This window comes from Tamandua tetradactyla, chromosome 5 (assembly GCF_023851605.1).
Source record: "Tamandua tetradactyla isolate mTamTet1 chromosome 5, mTamTet1.pri, whole genome shotgun sequence".
Taxonomy (NCBI): Eukaryota; Metazoa; Chordata; class Mammalia; order Pilosa; family Myrmecophagidae; genus Tamandua; species Tamandua tetradactyla.
The window spans coordinates 114,956,494-114,976,118 of NC_135331.1; the positions used below are offsets into that span (position 1 = coordinate 114,956,494).

Genomic DNA, 19,625 nt, shown 5'->3' on the forward strand with positions numbered 1-19,625 from the left:
ATATTATCATTTTGCAAAACATGCTGAACTCTCTCACATTCTCAAAGACAATTCCAGTAAAACAATTCTATGGGGAAATCACACCCTTGGCCTTTTCTGAGTTTACAAGAGATTGAGTCAAAGAGAATCCAAGATGGTAAATTGGTTCCATTTCACATGAGTTGCCTCCAAACCTTTCAGAGCTGATGAATATGCCACTGAGGCACATGCCTATCTCACAAATTGACTTAGAGTCATAGTCCCCAAAGTCAAGTCAAAATTATTTACTTAGACTGAAAGAGAACATAAGAATTACTATTTATTAAATTTCATTCTTTTAAAATTTCTTTTTGTGAGTATGTTTTAATATACATAATGTTTCCTTCAGCAGTATAGGTCATATAATTCACACACATATATATGGAAGCTCATGCTACAAAGTTTTCACTACAAAGGTTTTGCAGTTCAAGAAGTTTGAGGACCAATAATTTAGGATGAGCAACTGCTCTTCTCTCAAGAAAGATGTATGAATATTTCCTCACAGCACAATTAGCACAAGCCTGTGTATTTACCCAATCTGCTCTCTCCCCACTCCACTACCTGATTACGGACAGGTATTCAAGGATTCTTGCCATGCATATTCTTTCATTCAAGGATACCATGAAAGAAGCACAAATCACAACTTTAAAAAAGTATCCTTGCCAAAGCAGAAAAATGATGTGAAAATAAAGTTATATTGGGATCAAGACATATCATTTTCATTCCCTGATCCAGGAGCAACTTCAGATAAATGACTTAAACTCTTCATTTCTCCACTTTCTCAGTTGTAAAATAGGGATAATTTACTTCACAATTAATGTAAAATTGGTCTAATATGAGTTACTCTATTAACTCAATGGGACTGTGAGGATTGCATGTGACAAAGAACGCATATGGATAATACAGATGTAAAATATAATGGAAGAAACCATCTAGGAATAAAACTGGAAAAAAAATATTACACAACAGTAAATATCCTCAAGTGTGACGTCACCCAAAATCCAAACTTACACATTTCAATGGTTCCATCTCCTCTTTCTCAGATGAAAAAAACAAATGCAGGCATTACTGAGGCTCAGGCAATAGTGACATATTGAGAACTGTACTAAAATGTATCCTCTTTCTAACACAGCGATGGGCATTCCTTCGGGCTTTGGGATCTAGGCCTGGACTACTCAGGCCTAGAAACAAAGTACAGTTGTCTCTTCCACATGGAAACTTTCCCCATTACAGTTTCAATATATCACAGGTTGGCATAATGGAATGGGAATTTTGGGGAATGTTGCAGAAGCTGCAGATGACATGTGAAGGCCAGAAGACAGCACAGAAAAAGTTTAGAAACTCAGAAATGCATAAAATATATGCATATATAATGCAAATTTTACAATAAGGTACTATAAACATGGAATCTTGAATAGGGCATGAGATCTTGATAGTTTGTCCAGGTTAGTAATGATGCACTGATACAGTACAGAGTAATATGGGCAGTGAATAAAGATGTATTTGCAAAGTCCCCTTGGGGAACTGGGGAGAAAGGAGGAAATATTCAACTTCCCTATTTGGAAGTTTGATATTCTTGCAAGCAGTGGGGACAACCAAATCAATAGGCTGAGTCCTTGATTTTGGGGTTTGCCCCTATGAAGCTTATTCCTGCAAAGGACAGACTAAACCTACTTATAATTATGCCTAGGAATCATCCCCAGGAAATCTCTTTTGTTGCTCAGATGTGGCTTCTCTCTCTAAGCCAACTCTGGCAGGTAAACTCACTGCCCTCCCCCTACTATGTAGGACATGACTCCTAGGAGTGTAAATCTCCCTGGCAACATGGACAGACCTCCCAGGATTTTCTGGGACCTGGCATCATGGGATTGAGAAAGGCTTCTTGACCAAGAAGGGGAAGAGAGAAATGAGACAAAATAAAGTCTCAGTGGCTGAGAGATTTCAAACAGTTGGAAGGTTATCCTGGAGGCTAGTCTTATACATTCTATAGATAGCCCTTTTTAGTTTATGGTATATTAGAGTGGCTGGAGGGAAGTACCTGAAATTGTTGAACTATGTTCCAGTAGCCTTAACTCTTGAAGACTATTGTGTAATGATATAGCTTTTACAGTGTGACTGTGTGATTGTGAAAATCTTGTGTCTGATGCTTCTTTTATCCAGGGTGTAGACAGATGAGTAAACAATATGGATAAAAAATAAACAAATAATAGGGAGGATAAGGGGTAAAATAAATTGGACAGATTGAAATAGTGTGGGTCAATGAGAGGGAAGGGTAAGGGGTATGGGATGTTTGAGTTTTTCTTTCTATTTCTTTTTTTGGAGCAATGCAAATGTTGTAAGAATGATCATGGTGATGAATACACAACTATGTGATAATACAGTGAGCCACAGATTGTACACCATGTATGGACTATATATGCATGAAGATTTGTCAATAAAAATATTTTTTAAAAACCCATAAAATAAAAAGAAAAAAATCAGACTTTTTTGTGGTATGAAGAGAGGGCTAAAATATTTTACATGGATTTTCCAGATCATCAGCATGCTGCACCCCTCACCCCTATGCTATGGAAGGGATATGAGATTCCTGAGCCCCTACTCCAGGATTACTGCAATAGCTTCTCAATGGTTGTATAACAGCATACACCCAAAATGGAAATGAGAACTTGAGTTTAGAACGACAAAATATGAAACACTCTAAAAATTCAACAAAAGTTGCAAGTTTCCCAATAACAGTAGTAGAGAAAGAAAAAACAGGACAGAGAGAGACCTAGCAGTCAATAAATGAGGCAGGATGTGGAATTAATGATTCTTCATAATAAACTGACTTGCTGAATTTATTGTAGATTGGGGGTTGAAAGATTAGGAAATAATTAAGATTTTGCAAAAGCAGATACAGAATTAGAGAAAACCTGAGAGGTCAGTACAACCTGTACAGGAGGAACATATAAAAAAAAAACACACAATATCACAGAAACTATTTAGGGAAGACCCACAGCTAGTGCTGCTGTGTAACAAAAACCTCTAGGAAAGGATTTAAGAAAGGGAAATTGTGGTACCACCCTTTCCCTAAAAACCAGAGTAAGTTTTTTTTTAAATCCCTAGTTGTAACAATTATTTCATAATTTCTCCAGATTCAGCTGAAGCAAAATATTTCCTCAGAAAACAGAATAGGTATATGTATACGTGTATATTTATGCATTTAATAATATTTATGTTCTTTTTTTTTTTAATTTTTTTATTAATCAAAAAAAAGAAAAGAAATTAACACAACATTTAGAAATCATTCCATTCTACAAATGCACTCAGTAATTCTTAGTATCATCACATAGATGTATGATCATCATTTCTTAGTACATTTGCATCGATTTAGGAAAAGAACTAGCAAAACAGCAGAAAAAACTATAGAATGTTAATATAGAGAAGAGAATTAAAATAATAATACTAATAATATATATATATATATATATAAAGGAAAAAGAAAAAAAACAAAAACAAAAGATACAAACACACAAACAAACAAACAAATAACCATATTTCAGGTGCAGCTTCATTCAGTGTTCCAACATAATTACATTACACTTAGGTATTATTGTGCTGTCCATTTTTGAGTTTTTGTATCTAGTCCTGTTGCACAGTCTGTATCCCTTCAGCTCCAATTACCCATTATCTTACCCTGTTTCTAACTCCTGCTGGTCTCTGTTACCAATGATATATTCCAAGCTGATTCTCAAATGTCGGTTCACATCAGTGGGACCTTACAGTATTTGTCCTTTAGTTTTGGGCTAGACTCACTCAGCATAATGTTCTCTAGGTCCATCCATGTTATTGCATGCTTCATAAGTTTAGTCTGTCTTAAAGCTGCATAATATTCCATCGTATGTATGTACCACAGTTTGTTTAGCCACTCGTCTGTTGATGAACATTTTGGCTGTTTCCATCTCTTTGCAATTGTAGATAATGCTGCTATAAACACTGGTGTGCAAATGTCCGTCTGTGTCTTTGCCCTTAAGTCCCTTGAGTAGATACTTAGCAGTGGTATTGCTGGGTCGTAATCCATTCTGCCATTCTATGTCTTTTGATTGGGAAATTCAGTTCATTAACTTTTAGTATTATTACTGTTTGGATAATATTTTCCTCTACCATTTTGGCTTTTGTATTATATATATCATATCTGATTTTCCTTCTTTCTACACTTTACTCCATACCTCTCTCTTCTGTCTTTTCGTATCTGACTCTAGTGCTCCCTTTAGTATTTCTTGCAGAGCTGGTCTCTTGGTCACAAATTCTCTCAGTGACTTTTTGTCTATAAATGTTTTAATTTCTCCTTCATTTTTGAAGGACAATTTTGCTGGATATAGGAGTCTTGGTTGGCAGTTTTTCTCTTTTAGTAATTTAAATATATCATCCCACTGTCTTCTAGCTTCCATGGTTTCTGCTGAGAAATCTACACATAGTCTTATTGGGTTTCCCTTGTATGTGACAGATTGTTTTTCTCTTGCTGCTTTCAAGATCCTCTCTTTCTCTTTGACCTCTGACATTCTAACTAGTAAGTGTCTTGGAGAACGCCTATTTGGGTCTATTCTCTTTGGGGTGCGCTGCACTTCTTGGATCTGTAAATTTAGGTCTTTCATAAGAGTTGGGAAATTTTCAGTGATAATTTCTTCCATTAGTTTTTCTCCTCCTTTTCCCTTCTCTTCTCCTTCTGGGACACCCACAACACGTATATTTGTGCGCTTCATATTGTCATTCAGTTCCCTGATCCCCTGCTCAAGTTTTTCCATTCTTTTCCCTATAGTTTCTGTTTCTTTTTGGAATTCAGATGTTCCATCCTCCAGTTCACTAATTGTAGCTTCTGCCTCTTTAGATCTACCATTGTAGGTATCCATTGTTTTTTCCATTTTTTCTTCTTTGTCCTTCACTCCCATAAGTTCTGTGATTTGTTTTTTCAGATTTTCTATTTCTTCTTTTTGTTCAGCCCATGTCTTCTTCATGTCCTCCCTCAATTTATTGATTTGGTTTTTGAAGAATTTTTCCATTTCTGTTCGTATATTCAGCATTAGTTGTCTCAGCTCCTGTATCTCATTTGAACTATTGGTTTGTTCCTTTGACTGGGCCATATCTTCAATTTTCCGAGCGTCATCCATTATTTTCTGCTGGTGTCTGGGCATTTGATCAGATTTCCCTGGGTGTGTTACGCAGCTGGTTGAAAGCTTTTTCTGTGAAATCTCTGGGCTCTGTTTTTCTTTTCCTGCCCAGTAGGTGGCGCTCGTGGCGCTCGTCTGTCTGCACCGCAGTTGGCCCGGGAAACCGCGCGTGGAGGTGGGGGTCGCTGGCCGCCGCGGCTTGGGAGAGTGCCGGTCCTAATTGCCCAGCTGGCCCGAAATGCCAAGCGTGACGGGAGGGCCCCGCTATCCAACGTTCCCAGTCAGGCCGGTGAGCCACGTGCGTGGAGGGGACCCCAGTCGCCAGCCGCCCCGGCCGGGAAAACGTGCGCCCCTCGGGTAGCTCACCGCAGCAGATTCTCCCTGCCCGTTCAGCTGTTCCAGAATGGGGTACGCTGTCTTTTTGGTCTCTGTCGTGACTCCGGGAGCTGTTTCGTATTGTTTCTGTTTCTTTAGTTGCTTTTCTGGAGGAGGAACTAAGACCCGCGCGTCTTACTAAGCCGCCATCTTCTCCGGAAGTCCTCAATATTTATGTTCTTTATTACAGTCACATTAATTGTATCAATATCAGTGGTTACTATAATTATGTTACTGACATATTTACATATTTAACATGAAAATTTCTATTTCTATAATTACATATTTAATAATACTAAAATGATGGACTCAATTAGCATTTTAATTATACTTGGTATTAGCTATTCTAATATAATATTTTGCAAATATAACATGTATAATAGTAGAGACATCTCTCTTTTTCATAGTTTTTATTTTATTCAGCATTGGTTATAAGTCTGTAAGTACCTAGTACTGTTCACTAGCTTGGCTGGAGAAATACTTTCTAAGGAAATGGCATCTGAGGTGAGACTAAATGCTCAAGGGCCAGCCTTGAAACACCCTTGCAAGAGTACTCCAGGCAGAGGAACCAGCCAGTGCAAACCTTCAGGGTCTTTCAAAATTAGGGACAATGAACAAAACAAAGGCTGGTGTGACTGAGGGGTAGAAGATAGAACATGAGCAGTAAGAGCCATGGCAAGGAGTTTGGTTTCAACTCAGGTGCAGTACGAAACCATTTGAGAATATTATGCAGAAAAAGCCAACATTTTTAAAAGATCCCTCCAGCAGTTTTGTGTAGAATGGACTTTAACAGGCAAGAGTAAAGCATAGAGACAGACCACAGGCTGCTGGTGCTCTAGCTCAGGCTTAGACCAGACTGATAGCAGCAAAACTAGTAAGAGGGAGTGGGACCTAAACTCAAATGTGCTGCCATCAGAATTACCGATGACCCAGATATGGGAAATGAAGAAAGGAATCTGTCTCAATGTCTGAGGAGGTGTATTATTTACTGGGATTTGGAAAATTGGGGAAGAAAAAATTGGAGGGGTAACAACAGATCTTTTTTGGCCAGTTCAATTTTGAGATCCCTTTAGACATCCAAGTGAATGTATGAAGGAGGTGGATATGTGAGTCTGGAGCTCAAGGGAATGATTTATGTAGATAAGATTTAGAGGCATGTGATTAGATGAGACCATATTGAGAAGGAGAACCCAATCAAAAAGGTGGACAGGGCAAAGGACTAAACCCTAGAGAAAACCAATATTTAGCAAGTGGATAGACGAGGAGAAGCCAATAATTAAACCGTAGAAAGGAAACCAGTAAAGGCATATGGTATCCCAGAAGCCAAGAGAAGGAAGTGTTCCAAAAAGGAGAGACAAGTGAACGGTGTCAAAAACAAGATAAGAAAAAAAAAACTGAAAAATACTGACTATGGGATTGGAAAGATGGTAGACACTGGTGATGTAAATATGCAACAGAAGGTTGGGCTGGAAATCATACTGGAGTGGTTTAAAAACAGAAAGGGAAGTGAGAAAGTGCAGATAATAAACACAAACACTTTTCAAGTCCTTATACGGTTACAGAAAACACAGAAATAGGGTGGTAGCTAAAAGAAGGCTATGGGTTAAAAGAAAGGGACTTTTGTTTGGTTAGTTTCAAATGGGTAATCTATTGAGTGACCAGGAATACTTACTAGAGAAGAAAAAACAATGACACAAAGAAGAAGGGTTAATTAATATCTCCAAGTTATGGAGCTGGATGGACAAGAGGTGGGTTGAGCAATAGGTATGGACAGTTCATCCATATGAACAGGAGGAAAAGTAGAATACAGGTTACGTATACAGGTAAGAGAGTAGACATATGGGAAGAAGTTTAGGGAATTCCTGACTCATTGCTTTAGATGGGACACTTAAACATTTAGAGAAAGGAAAAAGGTAAACCAAAGGTATTTCCAAAATCTTTACTTTGGGTATCAGTAGAATGGCACTCCCGATAACAAATCACCACCACCACCTCTAATTCTGACTGCTTAATGTGGGCAAAGCACACACATGACCTCCCACTTTCAAAATGATGAAAACTAGATTTAAAGATTAAGTGGCATGTCTTGGGTTTAAGCAGTCTGAATTCAGAACCTGAACACATCACTGCTCTAAACTACAGCTCCTCCCCCTACCTCCTCTCCTCCTGTCCCCACTCCCACACCAGTGACTGCACAGAAGAGCTATCAGAAAGCTACATGTGTAGGTAACTCTCTTTGTGATAAAGTAAAAACAAAGAGGCAATTTTTCTAAGCCAGTCACATTTCTCCCTCCTATGTCATTATTGACTTTTTACCCTTTCTGTTCCTCCAAGAACACTGAAAGAAGTAAAAGATAATACTTATACCACCAGCAGACTAAATCTTAATATATATATTACCTAACAACCCTTTTAACTTGATCACTTATCACCGATCTCTCAAAATGCATGTATTAGGGGGGTTCTGTGATTACGAACCACTGTGATACTATGTCTTTTGACATTGGAAGCACAGATAACCAAAGTAAGAGACTTTTACAGAAGTCTCACCCATCAAATGATATTCTGGTATAAACACACAGGAAAATAGAAAAGTGAAGTCTTGACTGACCATCTGAATGTTAAATGCTCAAAGATAATAAACAAAATGTATGCTGTATTCAATAACAATACCTTAGGTAGAATTATTATAGTCTATTTCTTAAACTCTGATAAAACAAGTTTGTACAAACACCGGATAGGTTAAAAAAATGAATCATTAATACTTCTTGTGTCTCCAGAATTTAATTTGCCATTACAAAGTTCAGATTCAATTCTAAAACTCATAACTACATATCAATTAACCAACACTGCCCATTATGTTTGAGAAAATATATTTCTCCACACAATTGAAATATATCAGATTCCCTTAAGGTTGAAGATCTATTTTTGACAGGTTTAAAGTATGTCTTAAATTTCAAAGAATAATTTAAAAGCATTTAATAAAATGAATTATCAACTGAAGATTATTTGCTGAGTAAGTGCTCCTTTTGATTTTATAAATTCGGGAAAATACGCCATCTACAAACATTCTGTTTTCTGATATGTAAAGAACAAATGTTAAAGTCAGCAAGAAAGTGCATCTAATTTTAATTATTTTAAGTGGAAATATCTACTATGGGAGTCTTTGGAGAAAATCCACAAACTGGAAATTGTTCTGGGAAAATATCCTAATGGAGAACAGTATTAAAATATGGAACAATCTCCCAAAGGCCACTGCTCATGCCTGGAAAAATATCCTTCACCACCACAAAGTCCAGGCCACCTCATGGGTATATTTTTTTAACCTTCCCTTTTATGAAAATCAAGGAATTATATCATAACAAAGAATAAAGGAAAAGCCTTTAACTAACTTGCTAAATTACTTTAATTCTAGATTAAGACCCTTCTGATGCCATGTGGAATGTAAGGAGGGAACTCGGCAGCACATGGTGAATTTTAGGCTCATGATGACTGGTCAAATGAGTTTATGCCTGTTCTGGTTTTAAACTGTTATGTACCCCAATAAGCCTTGTTCTACTAATCCTGATTCAATATTGTAGGGTGGGACTTTTTAAGTAGGTTGTTTCCATGGAGATGTGATATACCCAATTGTGGCTGTGATCTTTTGATTAGATGGAGAAATGACTCCACCCATTCAAGATGTGTCTTGATTAGTTTGCTAGATTCCATAAAAAAAAAAAAAAAGCCAAAGCAGGGGACCATTTAGGATAAAGCTTAGACTCAGAGGTTTGAAAATACAGAAGCCCCAGGAGATGCCAGGAGCTGAGAGAGCTGACAGAAGCTCAAGAGGAACTAGAGCCCAGTGGATATCACCATATATCTTTCCATCAGAGGCTAAGCTAAGAGATAAAACCCAGTGCTTTGCTCCAGAGCAGCTAAGTCAGGGCCCACAGATGCCTAAAGTGAAAGCCACTGGTATCAGAAGCTAAAGGCAATGGAACCAAGAACAAGGACCAGCCACGTGTCTTCTGATGTGACAGATATCACTGGCCTTTCTTCAGAGTCAAGGTATCTTTCTCTGGATGCCTTAGTTTGGACATTTTTTTGTAAATGATAAATTTATTAAACTTAAAGATTTATTTTAATATCTTTTAATTATTTTTTTTTAATTAAGATCTTTACTCATCAAAAGACATTAAGAAAGTGAAAAGACAAGCCACAAAATAGGAAGAGATCTTCAAATACATATAGTTTGGACATTTTTAAGGCCTTAGAACTGTAAACTTTGTAACTTAATAAATCCCCTTTATAAAAACCAATCCAGTTTTGGAATATTGTATTCCTGTAGCCTTAGCAAATTAAAATAGTACCCAAAGGATGAATTTCAGAAAACAATGAACTCTGAATAAAATTATTATTGAACTAAAAACAGGCATTTGTATGCACATGCATCTGATATACCTTATTCAATAGAATGTAAGCTTTGTAAAATTCAAACACCTCTGTTTAAAAGATGGCATAATGACCCATCTAGCAGTTAGAGATGCAACTGATAGAATTATTGTTATTACTATACTTAAATAAGGGATACTTATCCAAAAGAAAATTTATCCCAATTTTTACAAAAAGTACCTTTTCAATATTTTGTCTCTAAAGCCCAACTAAAGGGTAAACTAAAAGTCATTCACTCATATATATATATATATATATATACTCATATATATATATATATATATATATATATATATACACTCATATATATATATGAGTATATATACCTACATATATTCAAATTTCCCCCTACCCCTACCCCCCAAACCAGAATATTCATGAGACTGATGAAGAGACAGCAATGATCCTATGGACTAGAATGCAGGTGAGGTGCCTGGTACATGGACTCCTCAAAATCGGTATCCTCTGCTTCTCAGTGGAAGCCCCAGGTGGTGGGGGGTGGGGTCACACTATCTCCTATGACACCCCCAGAGTGTGAGCAGATAAGGCATCTCCTGTTCCTGTCTGCCTGTCCTGCTCCTTTCATCCCCAAAATGTCCTCATTCATTTAAGATTGGCAGTGAGTGCTCAGCGGCTAAGACAACTCATAGAGGCTCATAACAACTCATTAGACAAGGAGATTTTATACTAATTTTTTCAGAATTCTATCGGCCTTGCTGCTGACTTCCCCCTCCAACTCTCCTCATATTATGGAGCTTCCCTGGCCTATATTATGTTCTATTTCCTTCCCAATTACTAACTTTCCTGTTTTCCTGGAGATCTCGCCAACCTGTGACTTACCCACTACTCACGCGAGACCACCCCAGGGTCCGTCCCAACCACAACCATGCTACTTGATGAACAAAGCAGAACAACAAAACAACTTTCATTTAGAAAACTCTTGTGTCAGGAACCATGCTAAGTATTTTTCACAAATTATCTCACTGAATCTCTCACAGTAAACCTATAAAAAAATTCCCACTTTGTCAATGAAGAAAATAAGACTCAGAGGCATTAAGTAACTTGCCTAAGATCAAACAGCTCTAAAGTGGCAGAGCCATTTGACTCCAGAGATGGTACTTTTAACAGTTACAGTTTTCTAAAATGTACCTGAATACCCATAAAAACATAAAAATTGATATAAATAGTCCAGATCAGTGTTTCTTAGGTGTGAATGCCATATGCATAATTTTTAAAAGTTAATAACTTTGCAAGGATTGCAGTTAGAAAATTACTATAGGCTTTTTACCAGAATCAAACAGTAAAACACCTTCAAAGAATATGGAAATAAGATTGTACTCGAAGAATTAAGCTAACAAATCATCATGGGACTCTTAGCATATATAAATAGGCATCTTGGACATGGACTAGCTACCAGAGCTGGCAAGCTTTGGCTGATCCCTGGGTGCAGAGGCATAAAACATATAGCATGTACTTCAGTAGGAAACTTGGCAAATCTTATACTCCTAAAAAAGAAGAGCCAGTAATGCAAATGTCATCTGTACTCATCTAAGCCTTAAGGCTTTCCGTCACATAGATATCTGTTGTAGAGATGGACATATGAGCATCTGGCCATCAGAGGCTGACATAGTAAAACAACCCATGGAGCTTAACCACAGGAAGAGGACATGAGGTCAGGGAAATGGCAATGTCTGTGCCATCTGACAGTCATTCATCTAGCAATAAAAACCTCCTGAGATTTATTGATTAAAAAATAAATTTTTGATTTATTGATCAAAAATTTTTGATTCATTGATCAAAAATTGGCACTTTTCTGAAGCCAAAAATCTTGGGATTCATCAAGGTGAACATGTTAAGCAGGACCTATTGTAGGTAACATCCCTGTTTCCTCTGAATGACCAAAAACACTTGTTCACATTTTTGTTGTGTATTTTACCTTTTCACCATCTCTCCCTGGTTCTCCTTTGTAACCTGGTGGTCCTCGAGCTCCCTAAATTAACCACAAAATAAAATTCTGTTATTTTTTTTGTGTGTGGAAGTTCACTAGAAATAATATCTCTAAAATGTATATTAACAGGTCACATACTTGTATTCCTGGAGATCCTGGAATACCTGGCGATCCTGTGATTCCCTGATATCCCTAAAGAAAAAGAAACAAGAAGCAATTAATAGTTCAGCCTAGGCACAAAGAGCAGCCTTTCATTTCAGAATCCATTTCTTTCTCAGGTTTCTTATATCAAAGACTTAACTTAGTGACTGTTAAAGAAATCAAACCAACAAAGCATCAAATGCTTAATAAGAACCTCAGGAAAAAGATCCTAATTATCTTTGACTAATAAACTATCCAGAAATACTTATGTTAAAAAGGAATGTTTTTGTGGCGGACCATGGCGGCTCTGCAGACAGAGTTCTTGCCTGCCATGATGGAGACCCAGGTTCAGTTCCCAGTGCCTGCCCATGCTAAAAAAAAAAAAAAAAAAGGAATGTTTGGGGATGGAATACCAAGCCAATACTAACAGCTCCCAAAGAAATGTTCTTCACATCAGGGATATATTCAAGACAAGAGAACAACACCTAAGAAGATTTAGAGGATTAAGCAAATGTAAAACATTTTCAAACTACCTAATTAATGGCCATCAGAGTTCACCTCTGGAATAAATTAAAGCTTCCTAAATTCTATTCTTCAGATTAAGTCTATAACAAACATTAGGCTGCTCATTATAGAAAGCTGCTGACGTTAAATCCCAGGACGTGAAAACCATCAAGCTATGATACATTCGCCTTCCAAGGCTGAGCTGCCTGGGACATGGGGGTCACCATCTTCCCTCACTGCTTCTCACCACATCCCTCCAGACACTGGGCCCTCTGTAAAACAGCACAACTTTTGTAAACAGAGAGAAAAAATTCATTCTTCATGCAGCATAAAGCAACAAAAGGCTCCACAGAAACCTGCAGGCCCTGAACATTTCTTTGGGTTTCCCAAAGCCAACACCAGGGTGCCTAGGAACTTGCAGTCCTTGCAAACCTATTGACCACTCTCTATTCAGGTTCCATCTTTTTCAAACGTCATTGTTTGAGGACAGGCTCTGCTGTCCGCCTATCACAGATCTCATTCCAGTTTCTGCTCACAACATCATTCTTGAACTTAAAAGTCTCTTTTCCATGTGACTATGCATGGGGGTCTGCATTGGCCTTCATATTCACCCACTCATTTGTCGGTATATTTTCTAATAATAATTTTAGAGGCATCATGATTTCCTGTGTTAACCACATTTTCAGATATTCTTTCTAATACTCTTTCCTAATTCTTCTTTACTGCATGATTACTTCAGGAATATCAATTTTAGGGGGTTGTTCTTAACCTTTTACGTGAACCTATGTTTCTTATTTTGTAAAATTCTCTCAGTTTCCCAGAGTTCAGACAGAACAATTTCTATCACTAACCATCATCCTTGCCTTCATACCCCTTTTAGTTCTTCACAAAGTGCATCATTATGCCTTTTCCATGAATTCTCATGCCAAACTGCTCTCTTTTCTGAGATCTTTTTCCCAGTTGTTAAACATTTTCATCTCACTGTGAGCAATGAGACACATAACCAACTTCCCCATATTCTATGCAATAAAAAAAAAAAACACACTAAAATTTTCAAACCCATCATGCATTCTCTGACTTGGCCCTGTCACTGTATCACTAGATTCTATGCCACCTGGAGATCAGGGACCAAGTTTACATCATTTCTGTATTTCTAGCATTGAACAAAGTGTTTGGCACATTTTTTATTGATTGGACATTAGAAGAACTCACCTTCATGTCATACATACTGCACTGCACAAATTCTCTTTCCCAAAAGGAACCATGCTCACATTTATGCAGTTTCAAACAGCCAACTGAAACTTTTAATAATATCATTAGGTTCATGTTCTCAAGATGAGCCAAAAGAAAAAAGAATCTACCTAGAGCTTACCAGTCCTATCTCTCCACCATTCTAGACATAACTGAATCTCCTTTCCTCAACAACTTTGACATTAAAGAGACCCAGAATTGAATCTCAACTCTGTCACTGCTCATGTAAGCCCAAGCAGAGTTAGATTACTTACAAATTCCACCACTAGCATATCCTTCCAATCCTTCAAACTCATGTACATGTTCTCAGATTAGTCTGACATAATTTACAACAGGCTATTGTAATTGTGAAACTAATAATAACAATAATTTTTACAATACTTATCACATTCTGGATTAGGTACAATGCATATATCGATGTACTTAATCTTCACCTCTGAAGTGGATTTCGCATTGTCCCCATTTTGGGATGAAAAACCTGAAGCACAGATACATTAAGTAACTTGCCCAAAGTTGCGTAATTAGGAAAAGTGGCAGAGTCAGCGGAAATATCCTCACACAGAAAGTGCTTTATGGGTGATCAGATCCAAGATGGCTAAGCAGATTCAAAGAAAACCGTTCTTACAGACTATTTTTAAATCGTTTAGATTTTCAAGTGCCCTGAGGAAAGGAATGTTTGTAAAATTCCTCAAAACAAAGTTACCATGAAAATTGGCTATTGATCAAAATGGTCTGTCATCTAAGTTCATATTTAATAAAGTATTTTGCTTTCATGTTTTATCAAAAGTCAAAAGTGTGATATCTGCTTGATTAGTTCTTTTTCTCCTTTTTAGAAAATCAATCTTTTGTAGAAGATCAAAAAGAAGCAGCAGCTACTGTGCTGTCTCTGCTTTTCAAAAAAGGAAAGCTAAAGTGGTACATTCGTTTTAGGGGGCACACTACATTTTAAAGAATTAAAACAATATAGAGATATCCTCGAATGTGTTCCCAGTTCACCTCTGACTCATAATGTGACCTCAGATGGAGAATCAAATCCCCAAATCCTGAGAGGCAACACAGAGAAATGGAAAGACAATGAATTTTATAATCGGAAAAGACCTTGGCCTGTGTGTTTGCTCCTCCCTTTAACTATGGGATTTTGGCTAAGTCACTTTGCCTAACAAAGCCTCAGTTTCTTGCTATAAAACTTGGATAATGATACCCACTTCACTTCTGAGAAGCCAAGGGAGTCACAGGCCATGTTTGGCAGATGTTAGAAACTGAATAAATACAAACTTCTTTCTTTACTTCAGACTCAGTGACAACTGATTTTATAAAATGACTGGAACCTTTCTGCAAAATGTTACTACAAAGTCTTTACAGCCACCACTAGTGCACTGGGAATGGCAGATTTATTCACCATCATTATTTAATCCTTTTCAACATTCATACAGATCTAATGCTACACGCATGAACATGGCCTCAGTGGTATTCTATAATGGCCCTCTTTGTTTCATCTTTGAAGGAATGGCAACACAGGAATAATAAATGCTTCCCAAATATGAGAACCAGATATATATTTCTAAGCTTACAATGAGATGCATTCTTAAAAACTTAGTTGCAGAAAGAAATTCAAAAATTATTTTAGAATCTAGAAGAAATATGCTTAGTAACACAATAAAGAAAAACCAAAACCACATCCAGGCAGGGGATTCCTAGGGCAAATCACCAGAAGAAACTGGATGAAATTCAGAAAAACAAATTTTGGACTAAAAATCAGGAAAATAAAGGTTAAGGGAGGGATATTACAACACAAAACAATTTCCAAGAGAAGCCAGAAATAAAACACTGGTTGACTCATATCAGGGTACACTGAAAGAAGAAAAATCCTCTAAGACAGGAAAAGCAATAAACTTCTCATATAGCTTTACTGAGCTTATAGTTTTCTCACTACACAAGTTTCTACATTAAATTGTAGAACTGTAATGTTCACATGACCATTGACTCGTCAATACTGTTCAACATGAGTTTTATCATTTTGCAACTATTAGCAGGTCCAAATATTCACTCCATTCCCATACACAAGATTTCTGACAGTATTTAAAGTATTTCCCATGTTCACAGAAAGCGTCTTTGTAAATGAGTCACTTCAAGGGAAAAAAATATTTTCACTGCCAAATTGCAGGGCTGAAGGAAAGAATACAGAATCAACTTCATTTTCCTCCATGATTCATAGTTTCAATGCTCCAGGAAAGATATATAGCATTGGAAATGGAAATTAAACAAATAAAATCCTCAAATGTGTAAAGGTCACAATCTCTTCTGAACTCAATTCTAATCAGGCCATAAAAATATTCTGCCAATGCAAATATATATTTTTTCAAAGAAGTGAGAAGCATAGGGAAATTTGTTTCCTTTAAATACCCAAATCTTAAAAATGAGGCTAAAAGTCAAAGAAATTATTTTGGGTGTTGTCCTTATTTTTAAAATGTAGGAATGTGATTTATTTAAAATTTATTCTATTACATAATTTTCCTCAAAGTTTAATTCCAATAGACATTCTTAAGTACACAGACAGAGTAACTAGGTAACCAAAATCATATGTGTACTTTCAATATCCACTGTAGATTCTTCTAGTAGCTGGCAGACTTTAAAGTTCTGTACAATTAAATTCCAAGAAAATTCATAAACCTGTTTCCATGTATAATTAATATAGGAGCTAGTTTTTTGCTATGCATCCCACCTATTAGACAAGTAATATATATGCTTTAACCAATTGCACAGATTACTTGATTAATAGGCCACATTAAATGTAATATGACCCCTGTGCTAACTTCTAAGAAGGAACTATTATGCTATAGGAGGTGAAGAATAGGAAGTCAGGGAAAGATTTCCTAGGAGGTAAGCTCAAAGGAATACTAAACAAAGCACAATGTGTGCAGAGGAAGCCTTTCACTATGCCATGGAGCAGGACAGAAAGAGCCATATTCATGGAGCTGAAAGAAGAGAGAGCCAGGGAAAGCATTCTGCAAAACAAGGCTGGGGAGTCAACCAGAGAGATGTGCAGGGATTATGAATCTGGTGAAGGATCTTTATCTGAGCCCTTGAAGTCTTTAAACCAGAGGGTCACAAAATCATATTTGAACTTCGAAAAAATCACTTGCTGCACTCCAGAGGATATATTAGAGGGGCAAGGGAAAATACAGTGACCAGGTGGGAGGTTCCTGGCAGGAAGAGGAAATGGTAGATGGAGTGTGAGTCTGGTCCATGCACAGTTAGTATGAACTGATGATGGGATAAGAGATGTGAAGAAATTGGATCTGTGGGATGATGCTCAGGTTTCTGGATTATGCAGAGTGATGGGTAATAATAACACTGACTGAAGGAGGGAACTCTGGAGGAAAATGAAGATTAATTTTGATTGTAAGATACAAAGCAGCACAAAAATAAAAGAACCATTTTATTAACTTATACAAACAATTCATATTTGAAAATGAGCAGTTTTATCCTGCCATGAAAAAAAAGAAAATTTCTACTTCAAATTAAAATGAACTGTATTCACTATAAATGAAATTAATTTAAATCTGTCCCCTTGCCTTTCCTTAGAGAAAGGTGGATTGGTGATAAATACAAAGCATCATCCAGTTTCCAATAATAATGTGCCACCCACTAAGTGCATGAATGACACAACATATCTTTCACAAATCACCTCTATAAATACAGCTAGAGTCTTAGATTTATAGAATTTAATCAAACTCAGGTAGGTTGCCTCCATTGCTCGAGTAAGGTGACCCAAAGTTATTGAGTTTAATTTGAAAGGAGAATGCACAACTTTTTAATTTTTAGTAATTCTTACTTCCCAACTTAAATCTCTAATTATGCATTTTAATATTAAAAGGGAGGTGATCAATAAATTAGTTAACCTCATTCTTTCTCTTGCTTTCCTGCTGGATTTTTCACCATAGCATTACCCACCTGACATTACGTGTACAAACACTATTGCATAAATAGATAAAACACCTATTAGTTTCCATTTAAGAAACAAATGAAATGAACACGGAAGATCCACGTAAGAGATCTACATAAGAGTGTTGGAGAAAAATTAAGTATCTAGTCAGTTAAAAATTGTCTAGGAAAAGTTTGTAGAAGAAATAACTTTAAGTAACATTTTATTACAGGAAAAGAAGAGAACTTGCCCTAGGGTAGGACAGTTCATTCTAAGCAAATGGGCCATATTTTCATTTACCATTAAGAATCTATAAGGGGTATGTGTGTGTGTGTGTTTGTGTGTGTATGCTTGTATGATGGCAGGGGGAGAAATAGAGAGAGAAATTTTTGCTAAGGAACCCAGATGAAGAGAATTAAGAGTTCAGATAGAAACTGCTTTCTCTAGAAAGATATTTCATACACTCAATAATTAAATGCCTGATGGAATTCTCTTCTCAGAACTAAATAATAGCCTTTTCTTCAGCGTTTATCTTAATGTATCTCATTTTCCAATTCTTTAATCTTCATGGCCCTCAGCCACAAATTCCCCACAGCTCTTCAATTTATGAGTCTACAATTGGCACCATATTCAGTTTATGGTCTGAAAGGAGGAAAGCATAGACAAACTTGTCTCAGGGGTTCTACTTGTTTTACTACTAATTATTCACCCCCTGTCAAGTTACTCTGCTGACATATGTGCTAGTTTTCTTTCCTTTCCTCCTCATCTATCTCATTATTTTTGAATGTGTGAAGATAACATCTTTTTGGATCACATTCTCAAATATCAGTAAATCCTCCCTCATAGGGTGCATTATGAGTTCTCACACTCTTCTGGTAACTCTTTGGTGAATTCCAGTTCCTATGCATCTCTAAAGTACAGTACACTAAACCAAATCCGATTCTCCAGAAGCAAGTTTGTTATCTTTCTCAATATAGACGTTACACATTTACTAATAATTGCAAAATTTGCATCAGATTTTTAGGCAACCCCATTAAATATCTTGATCCCTTTTTCCCTAAGGTTAAATGTTTTTATTTACCCTAGTTCTATTTCACTATGCTATAATAACCCATTCTCTAAGCTCTCCAAATCTTTTTTGGATGTTCATGTCCCTTTAAATACCAAGAGCAATTTCAAATGAAATCAAGAGTTAAAAGTTCTTTAAAATCATAATAAAGTAAATGAACATATAGAAGCATATCTAACACTCAAAAAAAATCACTGGGAAAAAAATAAGAGAAAAATATTTGATTCTCGGAAAATTTTGCATTTCTAAAATTAAAAACAAAATTATAACTAAATGAATAATCAGGAGAAACATTAACAACATACATATAAAGGATTAATACTTATTTATCAATATAAAAAATACCAATACCTCTATAGAAAAATGGGCAAATTACATTGTAAAATGAGAATTCAATTGTAAATTGAATTTCAGACATCTATCCAACTGCCCATGCACAATTTCTAGGTAAATGTCTAACATAAATTTAACATCAAAACAAATACCCGATTTCCTTCCTCCAATCTTTCACATCTCGTTAGACTCCCTTTTGACTTATCTCTTATTCAAAGTCACATCCAAAACATCAGCAAATACTATTGGTTCTAACTGCAAAGTATCCCAGAGATATAAGTCGTTCTTTTCACCTGGCTACTACCATCCTGATCTTAACCACAGTCAACTCTCTCCAGGCTTACTGCAAGAGCCTCCTGATGGCTGCCCCTGCTTTTGCCCTTATCAACCTATCCTCAACCCAGAAGCCAGAGTAATTAGAAGAAAATACATCAGGTCACTTCTTTACTCAAAACCCTCCAGTGGCACCCCAGATCACAC

The 19,625-nt window shown here is 36.6% G+C and overlaps 1 protein-coding gene across 2 annotated transcripts in view; it reads right to left on the minus strand.

Annotated features, from left to right (window-relative positions):
• Nucleotides 1-19,625, minus strand: part of COL21A1 (collagen type XXI alpha 1 chain) — a 202,356-nt gene that overhangs the window by 74,011 nt on the left and 108,720 nt on the right. For both annotated transcript variants that reach the window (XM_077162122.1, XM_077162121.1), the window contains 2 exons: nucleotides 12,061-12,114; nucleotides 11,911-11,964 (listed from right to left, as the gene is read on the minus strand). In XM_077162122.1, coding sequence (XP_077018237.1) covers nucleotides 11,911-11,964; nucleotides 12,061-12,114 — 108 coding nt within the window. The remainder of the gene's footprint in view (nucleotides 1-11,910; nucleotides 11,965-12,060; nucleotides 12,115-19,625) is intronic.